Raw genomic sequence first — 23,371 nt, 5'->3', positions numbered from 1 at the left:
TCCCAAGCCATGTATGCTAGTCGCCCTCTTAGCTAGCCGGGTGCCAAAGCCAAGCTGGGGCTCATCTTCACCCCAAAGTATGCAAAAGACAGAAACTAGGGGGCACACAGTAAAGGCCAGCGTGAATAAAGTTTTATTTTTCCCAGCTGAAGCTTCATGTTGCTTGACTCACGCCAATAGATATGGAAAGCTATGTGAATGGTGCCACAAGTTTTAAATAAAACATACATTCCTGTCAATAATATTAACTCTTATCAATCTTCAAAGATTATTATATTTTATCTGGACACGGGATTTAGGTGCTTGATGGCAGGGGCATTGCTAAGTCTACAAAAGATCTGGGGCTAGAGCACATAGCAGCGTAGTAAAGAAAGTCATACACTTGGGTGGACATATGTATATAATATATGTGTATGTATATCCCCAGAGAGCCCCCCACTTACATCAGGGTTCTCAGAGAGCCCCCCACTTACATCAGGGTTCCCAGAGAGCCCCCTACATACATCATGGTCCCTAGAGAGCCTCCTCTCCCCTTGGGGACCCCTGCAGAGACTCGGGGCTATGAGCCCCAGATTCGGGGATATAGCCCCAAAAGCCACCCCCTAGCGATGCCACTGCTTGATGGACAAGATCTATTATCCATGTCACATTGCTGTGGAGGATCCCTATTAGATCATATAAACGACCAAGTTTTTCTATGTCTATCTTTTTCTTCTAGAATTGACAGTGGAATCGGTGATAAACGTCCTTCGAAATAAAAGTAGTGTAAATTGTGTGGACACCTTCCTGACTACAGCTAGTTCTGTGTCTGTTCTAACTCAGGATGAGAAACGGCATTGTATTCACTTCCTTACTGGCACACCAGATCCCTCAAGGTATATTTTTATTTATTTATTTGTTTATTTATTACAGGTACTCCTATACCACCGACAATTTACACAGCACTTTACATTTACTGTATATTGTGCATTCACATCAGTCCCTGCCCTCAAGGAGCTTATAATCTAAGGTCTAACGTCCTTAATTCACATTCATATATACACATACTAGGGCCAATTTAGACAGGAGCCAATAAACCTACCAACATGTCTTTGAAGTGTGGGAGGAAACCAGAGTACCTGGAGAAAACCCATGCAGGTAAAGCGGGACCATGCAAACTGCAGGTAGGTATTGCCATGGTTGGGATGCAAACCGGCAAGTTCACTTACCCTTCCGTATCAGGACAACAAAAAAAAGATCAGATTGTGGAATCCTGCCCCTCTCCTCTTGTCCATAACATACAGGGGGCATGGTTCGGTAGTCTTCGGAGAATAACAGTGCAGATGGAGAGCAGAGAAAATTATCAGCTCACAAGATTTCCAGCAAGATCAACAAATTTTTTTTTTTTAACTTACCAAACATATAGAAAAACCCTTCCAGTGGTCTATTTTCCAAACCAAAAAGGATCAAATAAGATAGGTTTATTATTAGGGTCCTTACACACGGGCACATTTTGCTCTGTTCTGCAGGGAATTCGTGAGCAGATTCCATGCTGAATTAGCGCTGAACGGGATAGATATCAGTTTTGTGACATCTATGCTCATTCACTTTTTTAGTCACACCTCAACAGCGGATTGTGGTGGCCCTGTTTTGTATCTATGGGCTGCTGGATGTAAACAAATTGTGTCTGTTTAAATCAGGATACCTCTGATCTGTCACATTTAGGTCCAGAAAAACAGATAAGGATGCAGTTGAACAGACATGTTGGTAGGCAGATGTAGAAGGACAAAGTGCTTCATATCCACCTTCCTATATACCTCCATGGAGAAAGTCACAACCAGAGATCTGATCATATCCATCTGAAAAATTTGCAGGTAAACCTGATCAGAGAAGTTAAACTTGTTTTTTTCCTTGGATTTATCCTTGGCCTTGTTTAGACCTGATCAGAGAGCCTGTGTGAAGGCACCCTTGGGGTTCACATACATTTTAACTGTCCTGGCTTACGCTAGCCATACACTATATGAAAAATCGTTCAAACTCGTTTTGGAAAAAGAAACACTCGGCCGTGAGAGCAAACGATAGTACCATCAAGTAATGACCGAATCATTCAATAGACCTGAATTAATAATTTTTTGTCCATTATGTCATATATGCGCAGTGCAGATATTTCAATTTTTAACGGGCGAGAAATACAAATGTCAAATTATTATTATTATTATTATACAGGATTTATATAGCGCCGACAGTTTACGCAGCGCTTTACAACATTAGGGTAGACATTACAATACAATACAATTCAAGACAGGGGGAATCAGAGGGCCCTGCTCGTTAGAGCTTACAATCTATTCCTTTCTTTTTTATGGCTCTAAAAAGTCAAAACTGGTTCTCTATTTGTGCCCATTAACTGGAAGAAAATCAGATGAACTGTCCAAATGACATATTTTCAAACGATTTTTCGGTAGTGTATCGCCAACTTTTGTGTAGTCTTTGTCATTTCTGTTGGTTTCATTGATTTCCAGGTCTGTATTTAAACCCTTTATATTTGTGGAAGATGTAAAAGCAGTCCCAAAGGTCCAGTCATCTTGTGCTGAAGACTGTCATCATGAACATTCAGAATATAAACATGAACTATATGATGCTCATCAGTGCGCTATATCTTTAATGGACAATGACAAAGTAAGCAGAAGTTATTATCATTTAATTCATATTAAAATATTGTCTGATCATATTGCCATTTAATGAAGTATACCCAATTGTTTTTTTTTTAGCTTTGTATGGAGTGGGGAAGGTTTGGAATTGCAGTAATTTTTATTGTTGTCTGTGTCACCGCTGGGTAGTTGCTGGCGCTGTATCTGTCCTGGTGACTGTTTTCACCATGGCAGAAAGGGGGGATTTACTAAGATTGGAGTATACAGAATCTGGTGCAGCTGTGCATATTAATTAGTTGGCTTCTAGGTTTCAGGCTCCTTTCACACTGGGATGGTGCGGCCATCGGCGGTAAAGCGGCGCTATTTTTAGCATGTCCCCCTATTTTTGCATGTCCCCCTCGGATCTACGTCATTTTAGCGGCGGTCTGCGGCCGCTAGCGGGGTGGTTTTAACCCCCGCTAGCAGCCGAAAAAGGGTTAAAACCCTGCAGCGGCGCTTTGCCAGCGGTATAGCCGCGCTGTCCCATTGATTTCAATGGGTAGGAGCGGTTTAGGAGCGGTGAATACACCGCTCCTAAGATGCAGCTAGCAGGACTTTTTTTACTGTCCTGCTAGCGCACCGCTCCAGTGTGAAAGCCCTCGGGCTTTCACACTGGAGTGAAAGGGGCCAGTTTTTTGAGGCGCTTTTTTTAGCGCTGTAGCGCCTGAAAACCGCCCCAGTGTGAAAGGGGCCTTATTGTCAAAGCCTAATTGAACAAGCTGAAGTTAGAAGCTGATTGGTTACTATGTACAGCTGCACCAGATTCTGTGTTCTCCAGTTTTAGTAAATTCCCCCCCAAAGTGTTTGGGAATCAAAAATTTTACAGTTGTAATTAGAACAAGAAGTGAGGGGAAATCTTCAAGTGGGAACATTGGGTGACAACTGTCTAAAAGGGGAATTCCCCTCACTTCAAGATTATTTCATCAGGCAGTAATTTACTGCCTTGAATCACAGATTTACAGGCAATATGACTTCCGTAGGAATATTATGTCTGTTTTGGCTCCTCTCCAGCCTCCAGGCTCTCCCCTAGGCCTAGATGCGTTAGGCTGCTGGTAGCTTATACCAGCACTAGAAAAATTACAATATTTGAATGTATTTGGTGATTCACCACTACACTTCCTGCGCTGCGTGAGTGCGTTTGACCGCTCCTCAAGTACATGCTGATGTCAGAGTACTTTCCTTCCCTACCTTCCTCCCAGCACATTTCGCCTCTCCGGATGTCATCAGGAGTGGACATAAGCCAGTTTTCTGTGATGTGGTGTTTTTCTTTCAGGATAACTGAGTGTTTTGCATCTCACAGAATTCAGGGAAATCAGGCATAGCTATACATGGTACTTGTCGGATACTTCAAAGACTAGAAGTTTAAGGGCCTGCCTGGTCACAGCAGTCGCCATGTTATACCACAGTCGCTGGCATTTGCCATGAAGAGACCTGTGCAATGCACTGTAACAACTCATCACACGTTTCCTTCTTCTTTTTTTTTTTTTTACTTTTTTGGAATGTCCCAAAATGACATGTCATTTATTTTATGGAATACAACACTTTGCAATGCAGTGCAGTGTGTTGCAGCAAGCTGGCCAGAAATGCAGCATGTCCTACCCTTCTAGTGGTGTGAACTGTACTCCTAGGACTTGGGGCAAATTGCCCTGTCTATGCATTGGTACTACACTTGGCAAAACTGCCCAGTTCAGCCGATTGTCACCTGTGAATTCTGTTACTTTATTGCCCCTGCAGTGTAACAAAGGTTTTGTTATAAATATAGTATGCACATTATTACACTAATCTAACCTTCATCTAGAGATCTTATATCCTCATATAGAGTTTTTCTTTGCCATGAATGAGTCGAATCCATTTTGCACTACAAGTGCAAAGTGCTCCTGACATTGCACTGAAAGTGCACTTGGAAGTGCAGTCGCTGTAAATATGAGGGGTAGATCTGAAATGAGGTAAAGGTCTGCTGATTTTATCATCCATTCATGTGCAAGCTAAAATGCTGTTTTTTTATTTTCCTTGCATGTCCCCCTCGGATCTACAGCAACTGCACTTCTAAGTGCACTTTGCACTTGTAGTTTGCACTTGTAGTGCAAAGTGGATTTGCCCCGAGTGTCTGATAAACAGAGTTGCAAGAAGATCCAACTTCACAAACAAGAAATGTATCATTGATTAAAATATCAAATAATGCAACACACAAAGGGGTTAATTTACTAAAGGCAAATCCACGTTGCGCTACAAGTGCACTTGGAAGTGCAGTCACTTTAGATCTGAGGGGAAGCTCTGCTGATTTTATCATCCAATCATGTACAAGCAAAAATGCTGTTTTTTTATTTTCTTTGCATGTCCCCCTCGGATCTACAGTGGCTGCACTTCCAAGTGCACTTGTAGTGCAAAGTGGATTTGCCTTTAGTAAATCAACCCCAAAGTATTGTTTCACACTGAAAATATTGATGGGTAATACAATCTATCAGTCATAAACTTTAACAATCTATTAAAACGATCAAATCCATCTGCAAGATAATTGGTTTAATGAGACATGCATATATTTGTTCTATCAGTCAGAAGTGATCAATTAATAATAAATAAAATACAATATTAAAATCCTCTCATAACTAATTTGTGGCATTATAATTAATACAGAGCTCTCTAATTTAAACAAATTAAGAGTTTGATTCAATTTAATGAGTTTAGTTTAATTGAATAATTGATAAAAATGATCATATTGATTCATGTTTGGCCACTATGTCTTTATGAGGATGATTTTGACAGGAAAAAAATGTATTTGGAGGGATCTTGCTGGACCTGCTGTTGGGCATGAGGGGCAATTTGATATAATCATTAAAATCAAATGTTGCTGTTTTCATTGTGTTTGTGTAGGACGCAGGAGATAAACTTCTGTGCACCATGCTAGATCTGGAGAAACAAGGTATAGATGCCATGGAAGATATGCTCAATAGTTCAAATCCAATAGACCCTGCAGAAGTAGTAGATCTTTTCTATGACTGCGTTGACACAGAGATCAAATTCTACAAATGAGGTAAACTACATTTCATGGGGTGTTGATGACACATTGTTTCATTATTTACTCCTTGCCAGTACATTTCTTTTTTTTTTTTTAGTAAAACAAAGATAGAAGAGCGCTTCTGAGTTAAAGTGTTTTAATCAGTAATAAAAAGGAAGTAAAAAACACGTACATGTAAAAATGCAAGAAAGCTCTACACGGGTCAATCATAACCAGGGAGATGTGGCCATTGTCAAAGGCATAGTTCCAGGAGATTACCTTCCATACTGCGATAGCCACAGGGAGCCGAGGGAGGAAACCGGCTATATCCTACAGAGGAAAGTAACGATCAGCTCGTGGAAACAGCGTGTGAGGTCAGCAAGTAGAGGAAACAAAATGTGTTTCAGAGCATGCGCAAAGTTACATAGTTGGTAAGGTTGAATAAAGACACCAGTCCATCCAGTTCAACCTGAATGTGGGTGTGTGTCTACAATTATCTAATTATTTAAGGTACCCATATAGCGCCGTCAATTTAAGCCGTGCTCCACACATACATCGCACACTCACATCGGTCCCTACTCTCAAGGAGCCCACAATCCAAGGTCCCCAACTCACATTCATATACTAGGGCCAATTTTGGACAGAAGCCATTTAACCTACCAGCATGTCTTTGGAGTGTGGGAGGAAACCGGTGTACCAGGTGTAAACCCATGCAGGCACAGGGAGAACATGCAAACTCCAGGCAGGTAGTGTGTTACACTTGAGAAAGGAGCGCGCATGCGCCTCACGGACTTTGCACATGCTCTGAAACGCGTTGTGTTTCCCCTACTTGCTGACGTCACACGCTGTTTCCATGAGCCGTTTGTTACTTTCCTCTGTAGGATATAGCCGGTTTCCTCCCCGGCTCCCTGTGACTATCACAGTATGGAATGTAAACTCTTGGAAATATGCCTTTGACTATGGCCACATCTCCCTGGTTATGATTGACCCGTGTAGAGCTTTCTTGCATTTTTACATGTAAGTGTTTATTACTTCCTTTTTATTACTGATTAAAACACTTTAACTCAGAGGCGCTCTTCTATCTTTGTTTTTTCTTGATGACTCCGAGTTGGCTTCACTCCACGAAGAGCAGCCCTTCGTGACAGTGAATAAATTGTCCTGATTCATCTTTTCAGCCTGCATACCCAGCACTAATTGTCGCTGATCGGACATCTCCCACATATTAAGTATTATGGACCCATTTTGTTGATTGGACATTTTTTATATATTAATCAATTATTGTGGATTCATTCCATTGTTATTATTGCTTTTGTCATTATTAATTACTTGATCAGTGCTCTGAGCGCCAGCATTTGTGTTTTTTTTTTTTGTTCAAGTCTATTTTACTAAGGCTATTAACAGCAATGCAGGTATTTTGTGGAGACTTAAGCCCCCGTACATACAGAATTTTGGGAGACATTTGCCAGTACAAAAAATACCGGCCATCATTCTGGCCGTGTGTATGAAGTCTGTCCGACAAAAAGTGTGCATGCTGAAAAACCAGCAGCCGTCAGACTCCCGATCAGCGCTCTCAGCCAATGGCAGAGAGCGCTGATTGGAGTGTCCTGCCCATGTGTACGGGGCTTAAAATGTACTAGAACCTATTGAGAGTCACTAGTTACTACTTGTCCCCCTAAAACACAAAGCAAGCAATTTCTGTGTGACAGTTAATTCATATAATGTACAAGGTGATTGCTCAGGTTGAACTTGGTGGAACAAGTTGAACATGCAGTGTCTCTTCTGCTATAAAATACACCTACCCGCCTGTTTGTTATCATCTGTGGAATGTACACTTAGCTGCACATATGCAGTTCAGCTTACACTCTGGCACAGTGTTTGCGTGTCAAGATGACTGCATTTTTGTGCATGTGCTGAAGCCAAAGACCAGCTCCTGGAAGAAGGTGGGGAGAGGATGCTGATGACGGCGAAGGACCCTTGTGGGTGTGGGACCCTTAAAACAGAGGTAGTTATTGCAGACTTTAGTTCTGGTTTAAATTGAGTGGGACTAAGTGACAGACTGAGTTAGGAGGATACCCGGCATAAAAGAATGAAAGGACCTGCTCAGTCTCTTCAGATTCGGTTTCAGGCCAACCATTACTCCCATTAGAGTAGACTAAAGACTTGCTCTCTACATCAGGTGCCCTATGTAGTCAAAGTACAAACTACAAATGTGTTCTACTTGGTTTTCATGTATTTTACCAACTCCAAGTTTTGTTTGCAGCAATCAAGGATTACAGTCTTACCACTTAATAAACTTTGTAATATTCTGTACATAGGCCACACTCAGAGTAGACTACGTGACAGGATTTTAGTTGACATAGAATAAGACCTCTATTATCACTGAACACATTCTTACCTGTCATGGGCAACTTCAGTTGCCAATAGCAAGGTGTTTGAGGTGGGAAAGGACGGAGTTTGGCTCTTAACAAGGAAATCGGACCATTACTGGCATACCATTGGAACCAATATTCTAATAAGTAAGGTGGGCAAGGGTGCAGTTCTTTTATTCCACTTTATATTCTCTTAAATAGTATTTGAAAATATAGAAAGTTATAGAAAGTTTGGTTTTTAAAGTGGGCCTTTCAGCAAAAAATACATTATGCCCTGTTCTAATCCTTCCCCACCACCCCTCTTCAGACGACCTTTTTATTATTTTTTTTGCATTTATTTTACTCCTTTTTGTTTATTTAAATTCCACCTGCCCCTTCTTCAGTTCTCACCTACGTGAGCTTGATGGTCCCGAAGCCTCTGGCAGCTTCCTGGGATAACTATATCACATATCCCAGAAGGCATCAGCTTCTATGCAGCATGAAAAATGGATCTGGCGTTGACTGATTAGGGGCCAGCTGCCAGGGCTGGTGCAAGGATTTGACACCCTAGGCAAAACCTAATTTTGTCGCCCCCACCCCATTGGCTCCACCCTCTTTTGCTTGCTCATGTATACCCCACCTTTTTAATGAAGTGCCCATCAAATGCAGCCTCACCAGCGCCCATCAAATGCAGCCTCACCAGCGCCCATCAAATGCAGCCTCACCAGCGCCCATCAAATGCAGCCTCACCAGCGCCCATCAAATGCAGCCTCACCAGTGCCCATCAATGTAGCCTACCAGCGCCCATCAATGAATGTTTGCTGGCTTCCATTCATTCACCTCTGACACTATGTGCGAATGGAGTGGCGGCTGCCTGCTGATGCTGAGACTTAGTTGCTTGCTGCAGAGAGAAGAGAGTAGGAACACCAGTGGCCGGGCGACCTAGGCAGCAATGTGCCCTAGGCAGCTGCCTAGTTTGCCTAGTGGTAGCAGCGGTCCTGCCAGCTGCAAGAACAAGAAAACTGGCTGGTTCCCGGTGATGAAAGAAAGATGGCAGCATGGGACTGGGTGTGCAGCAACAGATCAGCAGTAGAACAATGTGGGATTTGCTGGGCATGTAAGAATGTTGAATAAGGATTACTCAGGCAATCCTCAATAATGGTAAAGGGAAACTGAAACATTTTCAATGGAAGAGATGAAAGTTCTCCTTAAAATCAGTAGTAAACGGCATAAAAAAAAAAAAACTGCACCTCCCCTGCAGACTCATGTCATATATTGCAAGAATGTACCGCATATTAGCACATTATCACAAAGTTTCACAACAGATCCCTCCAGCGGTGCACTGTCACCACTAACAGGGAATCCATCATCGCCCAGTCTTCCTTCCGGATTTGTTGGCTCTGGGCATTTGAATGGTGATGGCGTCACTACCGCGGCACTGCTCTCACAATGGATGGTGTGTCATCCACTAAGAGTGCAATGCGCAAGCGCTGGTGATGTCACCTGCTACTACAAATGTAAATATCTTTTGGACGGTAGACATTTAGGAGATATTTACTGTACCTACAGGTAAGCCTTATTTTAAGCTTGCCTGTAGGTACAAGATAAAAAGCTAAATTTGCTAACGCTTTAGGGGTTGCCCTTTATTGGCTTACCTAATTTATTAACCCTTTCATGCCTAAGGATAAAACAAATCTTAATGCCTAAGCCAAATTTTGCAACTTTGACATGTGTTAGTAAAACCATACAGTATCATCACAACTACTTTGTGCATCCAGGTGGATTATTCTTGTTTTTTTCAGCAAAAATTGGGCTTTCATTTGCTGGTAAATGGTAATGCATCTCCCCTTAATTTTTTCAATTATCTAAGAAACTGACCTGAAATAGTAAGAAAAAAAAAAAAAAAATATATATATATATATATATATATATATATATATATATATATATTTATTTGACATTTAAAGGTATATTTCTTGCTACTGCCATAACCTAAGTACAACGCAAAATTAATTCTTCTGTTCATGACTAGGGATGAGCTTCGAGTTCGAGTCGAACTCATGTTCGACTCGAACATTGCCTGTTCGCTTGTTCAGCGAACAGTGAACAATTTGGGCTGTTCACGGCAAATTCAAAAAGCCGGAACACCCTGTACAAGTCTATGGGAGAAATCTAAAGTGCTAATTTTAAAGGCTAATATGCAAGTTACTGTCCTAAAAAGTGTTTGGGGACCTGGGTCCTGCCCCAGGGGACATGGATCAATGCAAAAAAAAGTTTTAAAAACGGCAGTTTTTTCAGGAGCAGTGATTTTATTAATGATTAAAGTGAAACAATAAAAGTGTAATATTACTTTAAATTTCGTACCTGGGGGGTGTCTATAGTATGCCTGTGAAGGGGCGCATGTTTCCCGTGCTTAGAACTGTCCCTGCACAAAGTGTCATTTCGCAAGGAAAAAAAGTCTTTTAAAATCACTTTCAATTGTCGGCTCCCATAATACAGAGAACACTCAATGAGTGCTCTCTGTATTATGGAGCACAATTCATTCATTGATAAAAAAAAAAAAGCGTGGGGGTTCCCCTAAATTCAATTACCAGGCCCTTCAGGTCTGGTATGGATATTAAGGGGAACCCTGTGTCAAATAAAAAAAAAAATTGACGTGGGGGGTCCCCCTAAATATCCATACCAGACCCTTTATCCGAGCACGCAACCTGGCAGGCCGCAGGAAAAGAGAGGGGATGAGAGAGCACCCCCCCTCCTGAACCGTACCAGGCCACATGCCCTCAACATTGGGAGAATGCTTTGGGGGTCTGTGACCCCTCAAAGCACCATGTCCCCATGTTGATGGGGACACGGGCCTTATCCCCACAACCCTGGCCGGTGGTTGTGGGGGTCTGCGGGCGGAGGGCTTATCAGAATCTGGAAGCCCCCTTTAACAAGGGGACCCCCAGATCCCGCCCCCCCCTGTTTGAAATGGTAAGGGGGTACAAAAGTACCCCTACCATTTCACAAAGAAAGTGTAAAAATGGTTAAATAAGACAAACACACTTTTGAAAAATTCCTTTATTAAAAATAAAAAAAAGATTCCAGCGGTGGTAATCCACTCTTGCTATCCAGCGATGGATGATCATCTCTCCGGGGTCCAGCGATGGCTGATCTGATCCAGCGACGGGTGATTTTCAGTCCAGCACTGTCCATACATGCATCCGTCTTCTGTCTCCACTGCGGAGACACTGCGGGGATCCCAGCGCTGACGTTTCTTATATTAGGAGGGCGGGGCCACCCATCACCTGACCCCTCCCCCTCTGACGCTGGTGAGGGAAGCCATGGGGTTCCCCAGTGATGTATGGGCGATCCTACCCCCCTCTGATGTAACGCAAACCTTCCAGATTCTGATAAGCCCCCCCCCCGCAGACCCCCACAACCACCGGCCAGGGTTGTGGGGATGAGGCCCTTGTCCCCATCAACATGGGGACATGGTGCTTTGAGCGGTCACAGACCACCAAAGCATCCTCCCAATGTTGAGGGCATGTGGCCTGGTACAGTTCAGGAGGGGGGGGGCGCTCTCTCGTCCCCCCCTTTTTTCCTGTGGCCTGCCAGGCTGCGTGCTCGGATAAAGGGTCTGGTATGGATTTTTAGGGGGACCTCACGTCAATTTTTTTTTAAATTTGATGCGGGGTTCCCCTTAATATCCATACCAGACCTGAAGGGCCTGGTAATTGAATTTAGGGGAACCCCCACACATTTTTTTCTTTAATCAATGAATGAATTGTACTCCGTAATACAGAGAACACTCATTGAGTGTTCTCTGTATTACGGGAGCCGACAATTGAAAGTGATTTTAAAAGACTTTTTTTCCTTGCGAAATGACACTTTGTGCAGGGACAGTTCTAAGCACGGGAAACATGCGCCCCTTCACAGGCACACTATAGACACTCCCCAGGTACGAAATTTAAAGGAATATTACACTTTTATTGTTTCACTTTTATCATTATTAAAATCACTGCTCCTGAAAAAACAGCCGTTTTTAAAACTTTTTTTGCATTGATCCATGTCCCCTGGGGCAGGACCCGGGTCCCCAAACACTTTTTAGGACAGTAATTTGCATATTATCCTTTAAAATTAGCACTTTAGATTGTGAACGTTCGAGTCCCATAGACTTTAATAAGGTTCTAAAGTTCACACGAAGTTTAGGTCTGTTCGCAGGTTCTGGTGCAAACCGAACAGGGGGGGTGTTCGGCTCATCCTTATTCCTGACAATTGTAGCAATACCACATATGTGTATGTTGGTTGTTATTTGTACCCATTGTACAGCCCAGAAACAATAGTGCACATTTTGTTTTTTGGTTTTTATCCTACCTAAAACACACTGACAGTATCTGACACTGATACTAATAAAAAAAAAAAAAAAAAAAAACCTGTCCAAAAAATACTGACCCTGACCTTGACCTAAACTCTAACCCTGTGGCTGACCTAGATCAAAACTTAATCTAGGATTTTTGTTTTATTTTTTTAATTAGCATTATCATTTTTTTTTCCTACACACACTTTTTTTCCTCTCTCTTCAAGGACAGATAAAGATGCAATGGGGGTTATTTAAAAAAAGGCAAATCCACTTTGTACTGCAAGTGCACTTGGAAGTGCAGTCGCTCTAAATCTAAGGGGTAAATATGAAATGAGGGGAGGCTCTGCTGATTTTATTATCCAATCATGTGCAAGCTAAAATGCTGTTTTTTATTTTCCTTGCATGTCCCCCTCGGATCTACAGCAACTTTACTTCCAAGTGCACTTGCAGTGCAAAGTGGATTTTCCTTTAGTAAATAACCCACTATGCATCTGTCTCATCCATTCACAGAGACAGAAGACATGGGGCAGGTTTCACAGTGACTGGTCACTGTGATAGCCAATCAGAAGGCTATCACAGTGATCAGGTGACCCAGAGTCAGATGTTCCAGGTCCTGATTGTTAGAATGGGACCCTGGGCTTTCAGTGAGACCCTGGTCTTTATGCTGGGAGTACACTGCACAAAGAGAGATGCGCAAATATGCAGCCCCACGAAGAAAAAGCACAGTCCAGTGGGGCCACATATATGCGTACATTGGCCTGAAGGGGTTAAAGAGGAAGTAAACCCTGATGGGTTTACTTCCTCTTTGATTCCCTGCAAAGGTAAAGCATAATGGACTACTATGCATCGCATAGTAGTCCATTATGTGTCACTTACCTGACACAGGAGCCAGCGAAGTCACCGCTGTCCCCTGTAGTTCCGAGCGTCCATCTTCTTGGTGGGTCTCCATGGGTCTCGCTGCTCCGGCGCTGTGATTCGCCGGAGCAGTGATGACGTCACTCCCGCGCATGCGCACGGGAGCCGACACTCGCGGCATATCGCCGCGATCTGCGGCTTACCCAGTGCGCCTTAGACAGCGGTTGCTGTCTTCAGGTAAATATCTCCTAAACCGTATAGGTTTAGGAGATATTTCTTGGACCTACAGGTAAGCCTTAATCTAGGCTTACCTGTAGGTCAAAGTGGTTTGTAAGGGTTTACAACCACTTTAAAGGTGCCAGGCTCTTGGGATGTCCTTGATCCCTTTTTCAGGCTTTATAAGACATCCAAAAGCTTGCATCTTTATTACCTTGGGTTAGCCAATAAAGAGTATCACTTAAACTTTAAACTCTAAACTTTCTGCATTGACTGAATGCTAACACTGTAAATACACTATTACTGCTAAGCCAGTGGTCATCAGCCCTGTCCTCAGGGCCCACTAACAGGCCAGGTTTGCAAGATAACTGAAATAAAATATTTCTGTTCAACTGACTTCCTGTTCATTTATCCCATAAAATAACTCCTAAAGATAAGCAAAGTGATATGCCAATATATCTGTGTTAGACTGTACAATGTTTATAACATGTTTTACTTGTATTTTATGGGCACTTGGATACTGAGTTTTATATTTACTGACCTTTCTATTTTACATTTGTTCGTCCATGACCTTTTTGCCTTATCCACTTTTTCAAACTGAGTTAGAAACTGGTATGTTTATAAGGATGTAAGGCATTTATAATATGGAATCTATACTGGAAATGGAACCTATATCTTTATAGCATACAGCAGCCTTTTCAAAGCGGTTCCCTTATGGTTCATTCAGGGGTGCCTGGGCAAAATGCCTAAAAATTGTCAAAAAAAATTGAATACAAGTCAGCAGGTGGATGGTTTTCATTGTGCACCATTACAACATTCTAGCCGCCTGCATGATTACAACCAATGACATTATCAGTGGATAAGGAGGACGTTGGGCACCTGCATAGCATTCTTATTGATCCTCCCCTGCCACCCTCCCTCAGAATTAGGGTTACATTAGCTGTATGGAATAACCTTAAGCCCCATACACACTATCAGATTTTCTGCTGATTTTTTCCTTCAGATTTACCAAAACCATATAATATGAGTTCAAACCTTAGGAGTTTCAGTTTGTATGCAATCAGACAGGCCCTTGCAGTACATGGTTTTGGTAAATCTGAAGACAAAAATCAGCAGAAAATCTGATAGTTTGTATGGGGCTTTAGGGAGAAGAGAAACATTGGAATAATAGTCATTACCAGTGTGCAAAATGTATTTGCTTTGGAAGAATAAATCACCTCTAAGCCCCTGTACACACAGTTGGAGATTTCGACAACCAGATCCGTCGGATTTTGCCCATCGGATCTTGTCCGAAACTGTTGCATACACATGGTCGGACTAAGATGTCGAAAAATCCGATCCTTCAGAACGTGATGATGTAATTTCGTTACAATGGGACTACGTTCAGGCTAGTAGCCAATAGCTTTGATGTAGGAATTTGATCTGAGCATGCGTGGCACTTGGTCCGATCAAAATTCTCTACACATGATCGGAGTATGTCCGATCGAACCAGTTGGTCGGAAAATATTTCCAACAAGTTGGAAAATTGGGTCCGACGGATATTCCGACGGAATCAGTCCGATGCATACCACACACAGTCGGATTATCCGACAACGCGGTCCGATAGGACACATTCCGACGGATTCTCCAACCGTGTGTACAAGGGCTAAGTGTGTGGGTGTTGTTGCATTGTGTAAATCGATTTAGAATAATTTTTACATTTTAGAATGGGATGCCTCAAGACTGTCCATCATTTTAAAGGGTGCACTGACCAAAAAAAAAAAGGCTGAGAAACACTAGTATACAGTGAACTATATTAGCACAGTGATACATCAATCTTTTCTTTGTTAACCATTAGAAAGATGAACTTATATTCTATTCCTATTTATTTTTATTAGATATCACCAACAGAATCCCGCTCCAAGGCAGACAGAAGAGCACATGACGTGTTAAGGCTTCCTCTTCTACGTGGCCATGTGGACGACTCTGCTGTCCCCTGTGTAGCTGTGTCACTGTGGTATTGTGTGTTTGTACAGGGAACAGAAGCCTCCAATGCTCAGTGCATGTAGATTAACAAAGCTCACTATGTGTCTAACCAACAATGGGTCATCTAAAAAGGTCAAACCTGACATAGATATTCTATTAAAAGTAATTTCATTGAAGGCTAGTCCAAACCATGTAGAGATGAGAGAATCAATAGAGGTAACAGAATCAGAGGTTATTTTAGTAGAAAATTTCAGAATGTTGAAATCAATTAGTGTAATTAGAATATAAATCAGTGATTTGAAAATCTTTTAGCTCATACATTTGACATGAGGAATAAAGTTATAAAGAACATGAATTCAGATTTGAGATCTGTGAACCAATATGTTTGGAACTAAAGGCATTTCACATTAGATTGTTTTCTAAAATTTGTAAATGCCATGTTTAAAATAAACACATTCCATTGATCCAAAGGCTGCTGATCCTTCATTTGTCTCTTGGGTAATCCTAATTTCTATGGATACTAGGAAATCATACCGCTCTTCTTTGGTCAGCAGTCTGGGGGGAAATGGCAAACGGAACTCTTGGGCTTTCTGACTTAGCATGCAAAAACAAACAAAAAAACAAGCAAAAAAAACGCTGCAGTCAGGTCATCACTACATAACCCACAGCCTGATTTTATATATATATATATATATATATATATATATATATATATATATATATATATATATATATATATATATATATATATATATATAAATAAATTGTAGCGGTATATATTTTTTAAACTAGCAAGCTTCACAGCAGATAACTGGTCTGGAATGCCAAAACATGGGGCTCTGTATTCTAGAAATAACAGTTGGCCATCATTCCCATTATTGTAAAGGACCAGTAGTGTCACAATGACAAATAAATGAATCAAACAGTCAAATGAAGGGAGTTATTTACTGTAGAGTGTAAATAAGACATTTATTATCTGTAGATCATATTTAACAACGGCCATTTAAATAGCTCATAACACTTTACAAAAAGCACAGATAAGGCACAGGATAACTGGATACTTGCAATGCAAATGCATTAAATGTATTATTTAATTAATTCAGATGTTGTCCTTCAACCAATGCTTTCATGCTATTTCTATTAAGTACATTATGAGCATAGGAGAAACATTTCATGGTTTTAAAATTCACAAAGCAGCACTTTTCTAATTCTATATTGACCATGGATATCTAAAAAAAAAAAATGATTTCACAAAGACTGAAAATATCTGCTAAGGGAACTGCTGCCTACAATATAAAGAAAAGGTTATATAGCAGAATTCCAGTCAAAAAATTATGAAAAAAATTAATAGTCCATTTAAAAATAAAATGCAATAAAAAGCAGCTTTTGGGCATAACTTAAACTCCGAACTTGCCTCCACAGTACTTCCTTTTCACTAGTTTACCAGATTGAATGACAGCCAGCATCATTCAAGGCACAGTCCACCTTCTCTAAAAGATTACTAAATGCACCCACATTGACAGAAGAAAAAAAAAAAAGGTGTGCTTTTATTCATTTTTTTTTTTTGCATTGGAGCCTGCAAAAGCATTGCCATATGATCAGAGGATTAAGGTTGCAATGTGCAGACTTCTCCACCAGCTGCAGGTCTGTATATCAGTACAGACCTTTGGTTATGGAGCTCAAGAAAATATCAATGGATGACAAATGCAGCGACATCACTACATGGTGGCAGATGGGATTTGGATTCCCCTCCATTCACAGATCTCTGTGAACGATGTTAAATCCCAAAAAATGACAGGAGTCTGTGGTAGGAAGAACCCTCTAATTCAGTAAGAAAAGAAGAGGACCTGCAAACTGTGACCATGTTTCATGTTACACAAATATGGGTGTAACATGAAACATGGTAGAAAGGAGAACTTAGCCTTTCAACTTCCTTCCTCTGAGCCCAAGCTGTCATGGACCAGCCCCTAGCCTGTGACTGGACAAAAAGAGAAGACACGCTTCCTTGCTTGACTTCAATGTTAAGAGAGCCCAAATTTGAATGAGCTGCCTAATGCAAAAAAAAAAGGTGTAGTAGCACTTTTCACAGTGCACCGCAAAGCATGCAGGTTGACAAAGTGCCTTGGTGTGCCATCAAGAATAAATAAACTACATTTTGCAGTCCAGACTGACTTTCTGTGAGCTAAAGTGTCCGGAATATTCAAAATAGTTGTCCAGGGAAACTCACAGCTCTGTAGTTGCGTTACATTATATCGTAAAAATCTGCATCCTAAAGCCTCTTCAAAGTCCATGGTTCTGTGGACGGTTTAGGCTGGATGCTAGTTAATAAACGACACAGTTTAGGGTGGATAACTGTGGGTTCTAGTACTGAGATTTTATTTTATTTTTTTAAGATATTCATGGATCTCAGCGAGTCAGTCTCTACCATCCATGACCATTTCAGCATGCCATTTTACAAAATGTTCCTATTTGTCTTGTTTAAGCATTTATAAAAAGGTGACTATGACACCACTGCCAGAGCAAAACCAAACTAGATCTTTGAAGGACAGAACGTCTGATGTTTGACTAAAAAAGATCAATGCTAACAGAACTATTTTATGTCCACACAAATTTGGAGCATTGACTTTGAAGTATATTTAATAAACCCAGACAATTCCTCCCGGTAAGGGATCTCTATATGCACATAGTAGAAGTTTTGCAAAGAATTAAAGGTATGCGCTGGAATCTTCTGATTTGTGTTCTATACATTTAATGGTGTGATAAGTTTGCTTGAAAATATTGGGTTGAGCATGGCTGCCTTTAAAGAGACCCATCTAGGACAAAGTGACAGTATCTCTTGCTCTTCTGCAGTCAATGCTAAAATAGGCATGTCTATAACATGGGAAAGAGGTGATGTCATGTGACAGAGCTTGGGACTAGCAGCTAGTTTCTGGGCATGAGCACTGTCACAGGGAAGTGTCATGCTCTGCCATACGTGGAAGTACCTGGCATTCTTTGTGGTTGCAGAAGAGAAGCAAAGGATCACTGGTAAGGTAAATATAAGGGGGTCAGGTGATGCCCTTTCCAGACATTATCACATTGTCTTTTTAAAGTGGAAGTGAACCCATCGATTTAAACAGTTTAAAAAAACGGCATGCCGGGAATGCTAGCTGCACATTGGCTGTGCTCTCAACCAAACTGTCAAACCATCCAATGGCTGGTGTCATAACGGATCACATGTGCAGCACCGTGGCAGCTGAAGATTAAACAGAGGCAAAGATGGCAGCTTCCGTGGATGAAAACGATAGGGGAGTTTACTTCCACTTTAAAGCAGGGGTGTCCAACCTGTTGACCTTCATGGGCCACATTGCAAGAAGAGATATTGCCTTGGGCTGCCGCCGACCTGTGCACAGTGAACGGGCCTAGAGGCTGCACCTATTCGCGGCTCTCCACACAGCCAGCATTTACCTGAGGTGATCCCTACTGCATGCAGACAAAGTGGACAAACTTTTATTATAGTGAACAGAGCCAGCAACCGCACCTACCCGCTGAGAGCCGCAGAAGGAACTGCAGCTACAATTCACACCGGCCCTAATTGCCAGTGTGAATGTAGCCTATGTATGGGAAGTGGGGGGGGCTCAATTAAAATCTAGGGGGGCACAGCCCACCCCAGCACCCTGATATATCTGTCCATGTAGCATTTACTTAACTGGCGCCCCTGCATCCCCCTCTGTCGGTGCTGTTGCAAACATAGCACCCCTCCAGGCATGCATTTGCCTGGCTTGTCAATGTAGGTTGCCGCAGCTGCTATGTTTGCATGGCATCCCCTGCTTCCCTAAAGACGTGCATTATCTGTGTCTGCCTCAGTAGATGATGTGCTTGCACGGCATCCCCGTGTCCCTCCAGATGGGCCTGTAAAACTTTGTGGGGCTGTGGGTTGGATACCCCTGCTTTAAAGCATTGTGCTCATCACAGCCTATGATAACTCGTCAAATGTCAGAAAATCTCTGACTGTTTAGCATTTCAGATTTTTTTTCTCCACTGAAACGGAAGTGAGCCAGCAACCCCTCATTACATTCATTAACACTCATCAGCTGGGATAAAAGTCCCACAGAAGTTATAATAAAAAAAACATGGGAAGGTTGTTGTCAGTGATATACTTCCTTTACAACTATTCATACTCTTTACAATACGATTGTACAACTTCCTTTATATTTGCCAACATCTAGTACAAAGGCCTACCAGGATGGATATAATTTGGATATTTTAGGCAGGCCTTCATACTGCAGTTGTTGGTAAATCTGAAGGAGATTATAAATTCAGATTGTAAAGTGCGTGTCCAGATTACCACTTTTAGTTAAATATTAGAAATTATGATCAGTGGTTCTTCACTCATTAACTGTAACAAACATACAGTTCTATAGGCAGCACCACATTGCATTGATGTGTCACATACAGTGTCATCTAAATTAGTGCTTCATTTCCCATTATTGGTACATACAATTTTACGCCAGCATTTACACAAGCTCTGCTACAATTCTAATTACAGTCTTTTCTACATTGCTAATGTAAATGTATTCATAGTTCATGTACATATCTTTTTAGACATCAATTCATAATTACACACTGATCACAAGTACACAATATGGTGTATTCAGTCCCTGATGCTGAAGACTCTTCATTCTCCAGACATTTTCCCTTTTGTTCTCAGTCATTGAAGCGAGGATTGCCTCATCTTACCTGAGGTCTTTGGGGTGGTGGGACAGAGGGCCCTGGCAACATGAAAGAAACAAGATGATAAATGATACAATATTACCGAAGATAAAGGACTAGGGAAGATATGTTATGAAGATACACGATTAAAACAATGCATTCCTTTGATGTAGTCCATCACTTGGGGTAAACTTGTCAAGAAGATATGAAGGCTGCCAGGGTTGGTGCAAGGATTTTTGACACCCTAGGCAAAACCTAATTTTGCCGCCCCCATTGGCCCCACCCCTGACTCCACCCACTTTGCCCTGCTAATGTGACAGAAGGTGCCGCTATACAGGAAGCATCGGCTCTGCTTCCTCTAGCATTGGCTCCAGTGCTGTGCTACACCTCTAATTAAACTAGCAGTCGGACTGAGTTAGTTACATGCTGCAGCCTGCAGAGCATGCAAACGCAGAGGGAAGCCAGTGGCCGGGCGCCCCTAGGCAGCAGTGCGCCCTAGGCGGCTGCCTAGTTTGCCTAGTGGTAGCACCGGCCCTGAAGGCTGCTATTGCTGAACTCTTCTTCTGAGAATGTTAGTTGCTAACTAGCCTGGAACAATATACACATAAGGACTTCCGACTATATTCTTATTTTCTTTATCTACACTCTCCATCTGTAGATACGATCAGACTATCTGGCGGATTTAGTCTGGCAGACAAACCGCCGAAAAGTCCGCTGGACTGTCCGAACGAGCGGACCTGCCCACACATGTCTTTTCCGGCGTTCTTTTGAAATGAACGGACTTGCCCACACACACACACGGAGGAAAGTCCATCCATTTTGAGCCCGGGTCCAGGTAGCCGGGACCAGCGAATGAAGCATCGCTGGCCCCGTCACCTGGTATGGACTTAAAGGGGAAGCCCTATGCTAAAAAAACGGCATGGGGGTCCCCCCCAGGTCCATATCAGACCCTTATCCGAGCACGCAGCCCGGCCAGTCAGGAAAGGGGGTGGGGACGAGCGAGCGCCCACCTCCTGAACCGTACCAGGCCACGTGCCCTCAACATGGGGGGGTTCTTTGGGGAAGGGGGCCGCGTGGCCCCCCACCCCAAAGCACCTTGTCCCCATGTTGATGAGGACAAAGGCCTCTTCCAGACAACCCTGGCCATTGGTTGTCGGGGTCTGCGGGTGGGGGGCTTATCGGAATCCGTGAGCACCCTTTAATAAGGGGCCCCCGTATCCCGGCCCCCCACCCTATGTGAATGAGTATGGGGTACAATGGACCCCTACCCATTCACCTGTGAAAAAAAATGTAAAAAAAAACACAACACACAAGGGTTAAAAATAGTTTATTGCACAGCTCCGGGGGTCTTCTTCTGTCTTCGGGGGTCTTCTCGCCGGACTCCGGACTACTAGCAGAGGAGCCGGGCTTTCTTCCTCATCGCTGCCCTCTTCTTCTGACTTCGGGGGTCTTGTCCCCCTCTTCGGTTCTTCTTGCCGGGCCTCCGCTCCTTCTTCTAGCTCTTTTACAAGCGGTGGCTTGGTCTTCTGTCGCCGCCTTCTGTTCTTCTCTTCTTGAGCTGTTGACTCGTCACTGTCTCTGGCCACAATGACAGGCACGCGGCGTGCGGCAACTTATATAGGGACATCGCCGGGTGATGTCCCCACCCATTATGATATCACAGTCCCAGAGGATGCTGGGACTGTGGCATCATAATGGGCGAGGACATCAACCAGCGATGTCCCTATATAAGTCGTCGCACACCGCGTGCCTGTCATTGTGGCCAGAGATAGGGACGAGTCAACAGCTCAAGAAGAGAAGAACAGAAGAACAGAAGGCGGCGACCGAAGACCGGGCCACCGCTTGTAAAAGAGCTAGAAGAAGGCATGGAGGCCCAGAAAGAAGAACCGAAGAGGGGGACAAGACCCCCGAAGAGGGGGACAAGACCCCCGAAGTCGGAAGAAGAGGGCGGCGATGAAGAAGAAATCCGGGCTCCTCCGCTAGTAAAAGAGCTAGCAAAAGAGCAGAAGATAGAGGAGGAATCTGGCGAGAAGACCCCCGGAGCTGTGCAATAAACTATTTTTAACCCTTGTGTGTTGTGTTTTTTTTTTATTTTTTTCACAGGTGAATGGGTAGGGGTACATTGTATCCCATACTTATTCACATAGGGTGGGGGGCCGGGATCCAGGGGCCCCTTATTAAAGGGGGCTCACGGATTCTGATAAGCCCCCCGCCCGCAGACCCCGACAACCAACAGCCAGGGTTGACGGGAAGAGGCCTTTGTCCTCATCAACATGGGGACAAGGTGCTTTGGGGTGGGGGGTCACGCTGCCCCCCCTTCCCCAAAGCACTCTCCCATGTTGAGGGCACACAGCCTGGTATGGCTCAGGAGGGGGGGGGCCGCACACTCGCTCGTCCCCACCCCCTTTCCTGACCGGCCGGTTTGCGTGCTCGGATAAGGGTCTGATATGAACCTGGGGGAAGGGGGCCCCCACGCCGTTTTTTTGGCTTAGGGCTTCCCCTTTAAGTCCATACCAGGTGACGGGGCCAGCGATGCTTCATTTGCTGGTCCCGGCTACCTGGAGCCGCGCTCAAAATGAATGGACTTTTCTCCGTGCGGGAAAAGTCCGTTCATTTCAAAAGTACGGCAGACTAGCACACACACGGCCATATTGTCCGATATTTTGGTGCAAAACTACTTTCTTAGTCCACCGGACTTTTGGGTAAAAAAAAGTCAGCCGGAGCCCACACGCGGGGGGATTGTCCGGCGGACTCGAATCCCTCCCCCCCCAGCACAAAGAAGATGACTGCCTCAGCTGTGCACGTTTCCCTATGAGACTGTGTATAGTGAGGCATGTCCACTCAGGTCATGATTACATTTGGCTTCCTGCTTTATGCTGCGCAGTGTGGTATCCCCACCCATTGCCTTCTAGAGCTGAGAAATGCTGTGTAAAATGTGTGCTTTAGAACAGTGGTTCACAACCCTGTCGTCAAGTCCCCCCCCCCCCCCCCCACGTTTTGGGAATTTCACTGTGATAAAATAGCTGTACAAAATACCAACACCATTGACCCTGATTTAAAGCATCAGTGCAAAATAAAGGAAAACCTGCCAACATGCCATGTTGTGGGTATTTGAGAAAAGGGTTGAGAACCACTGCTTTAGAGGGCTGTAGAGAAGAGAGCGCCACAGATAAACAGGTACAACTTATGTAGGAGGAGTTTCATCTCTGTCTATCACCTGATGCCAATCATTTCAGTGGGTATATGTAAGGGTTTACAATCACTTTAAGTGCAAAATCCTTCAGCAACAAAT

General features: G+C 43.2%; 2 protein-coding genes across 5 annotated transcripts in view; one reads left to right on the top strand and one right to left on the bottom strand.

Annotated features, from left to right (window-relative positions):
- SCRN1 (secernin 1) overlaps nt 1-15,851 on the top strand; it is a 61,809-nt gene extending 45,958 nt beyond the window's left edge. For both annotated transcript variants that reach the window (XM_077491364.1, XM_077491365.1), the window contains 4 exons: nt 719-875; nt 2,499-2,655; nt 5,538-5,697; nt 15,300-15,851. In XM_077491364.1, coding sequence (XP_077347490.1) covers nt 719-875; nt 2,499-2,655; nt 5,538-5,696 — 473 coding nt within the window. In that variant the 3' untranslated portion in view covers nt 5,697; nt 15,300-15,851. The remainder of the gene's footprint in view (nt 1-718; nt 876-2,498; nt 2,656-5,537; nt 5,698-15,299) is intronic.
- Nucleotides 15,852-16,318: 467 nt separating this feature from the next.
- The window catches only part of WIPF3 (WAS/WASL interacting protein family member 3), a 119,231-nt gene continuing 112,178 nt past the window's right edge, over nt 16,319-23,371 (bottom strand). For all 3 annotated transcript variants that reach the window (XM_077491362.1, XM_077491363.1, XM_077491361.1), the window contains exon 8: nt 16,319-20,138. In XM_077491362.1, the coding sequence (XP_077347488.1) occupies nt 20,098-20,138 (41 nt within the window). In that variant the 3' untranslated portion in view covers nt 16,319-20,097. The remainder of the gene's footprint in view (nt 20,139-23,371) is intronic.

This window comes from Lithobates pipiens, unplaced genomic scaffold (genome assembly GCF_037356315.1).
Source record: "Lithobates pipiens isolate NorthernLeopardFrog02 unplaced genomic scaffold, aLitPip1_a1.2 Scaffold_19, whole genome shotgun sequence".
Lineage (NCBI taxonomy): Eukaryota > Metazoa > Chordata > Amphibia > Anura > Ranidae > Lithobates > Lithobates pipiens.
This window is presented reverse-complemented; position numbering and strand designations above follow the sequence as displayed.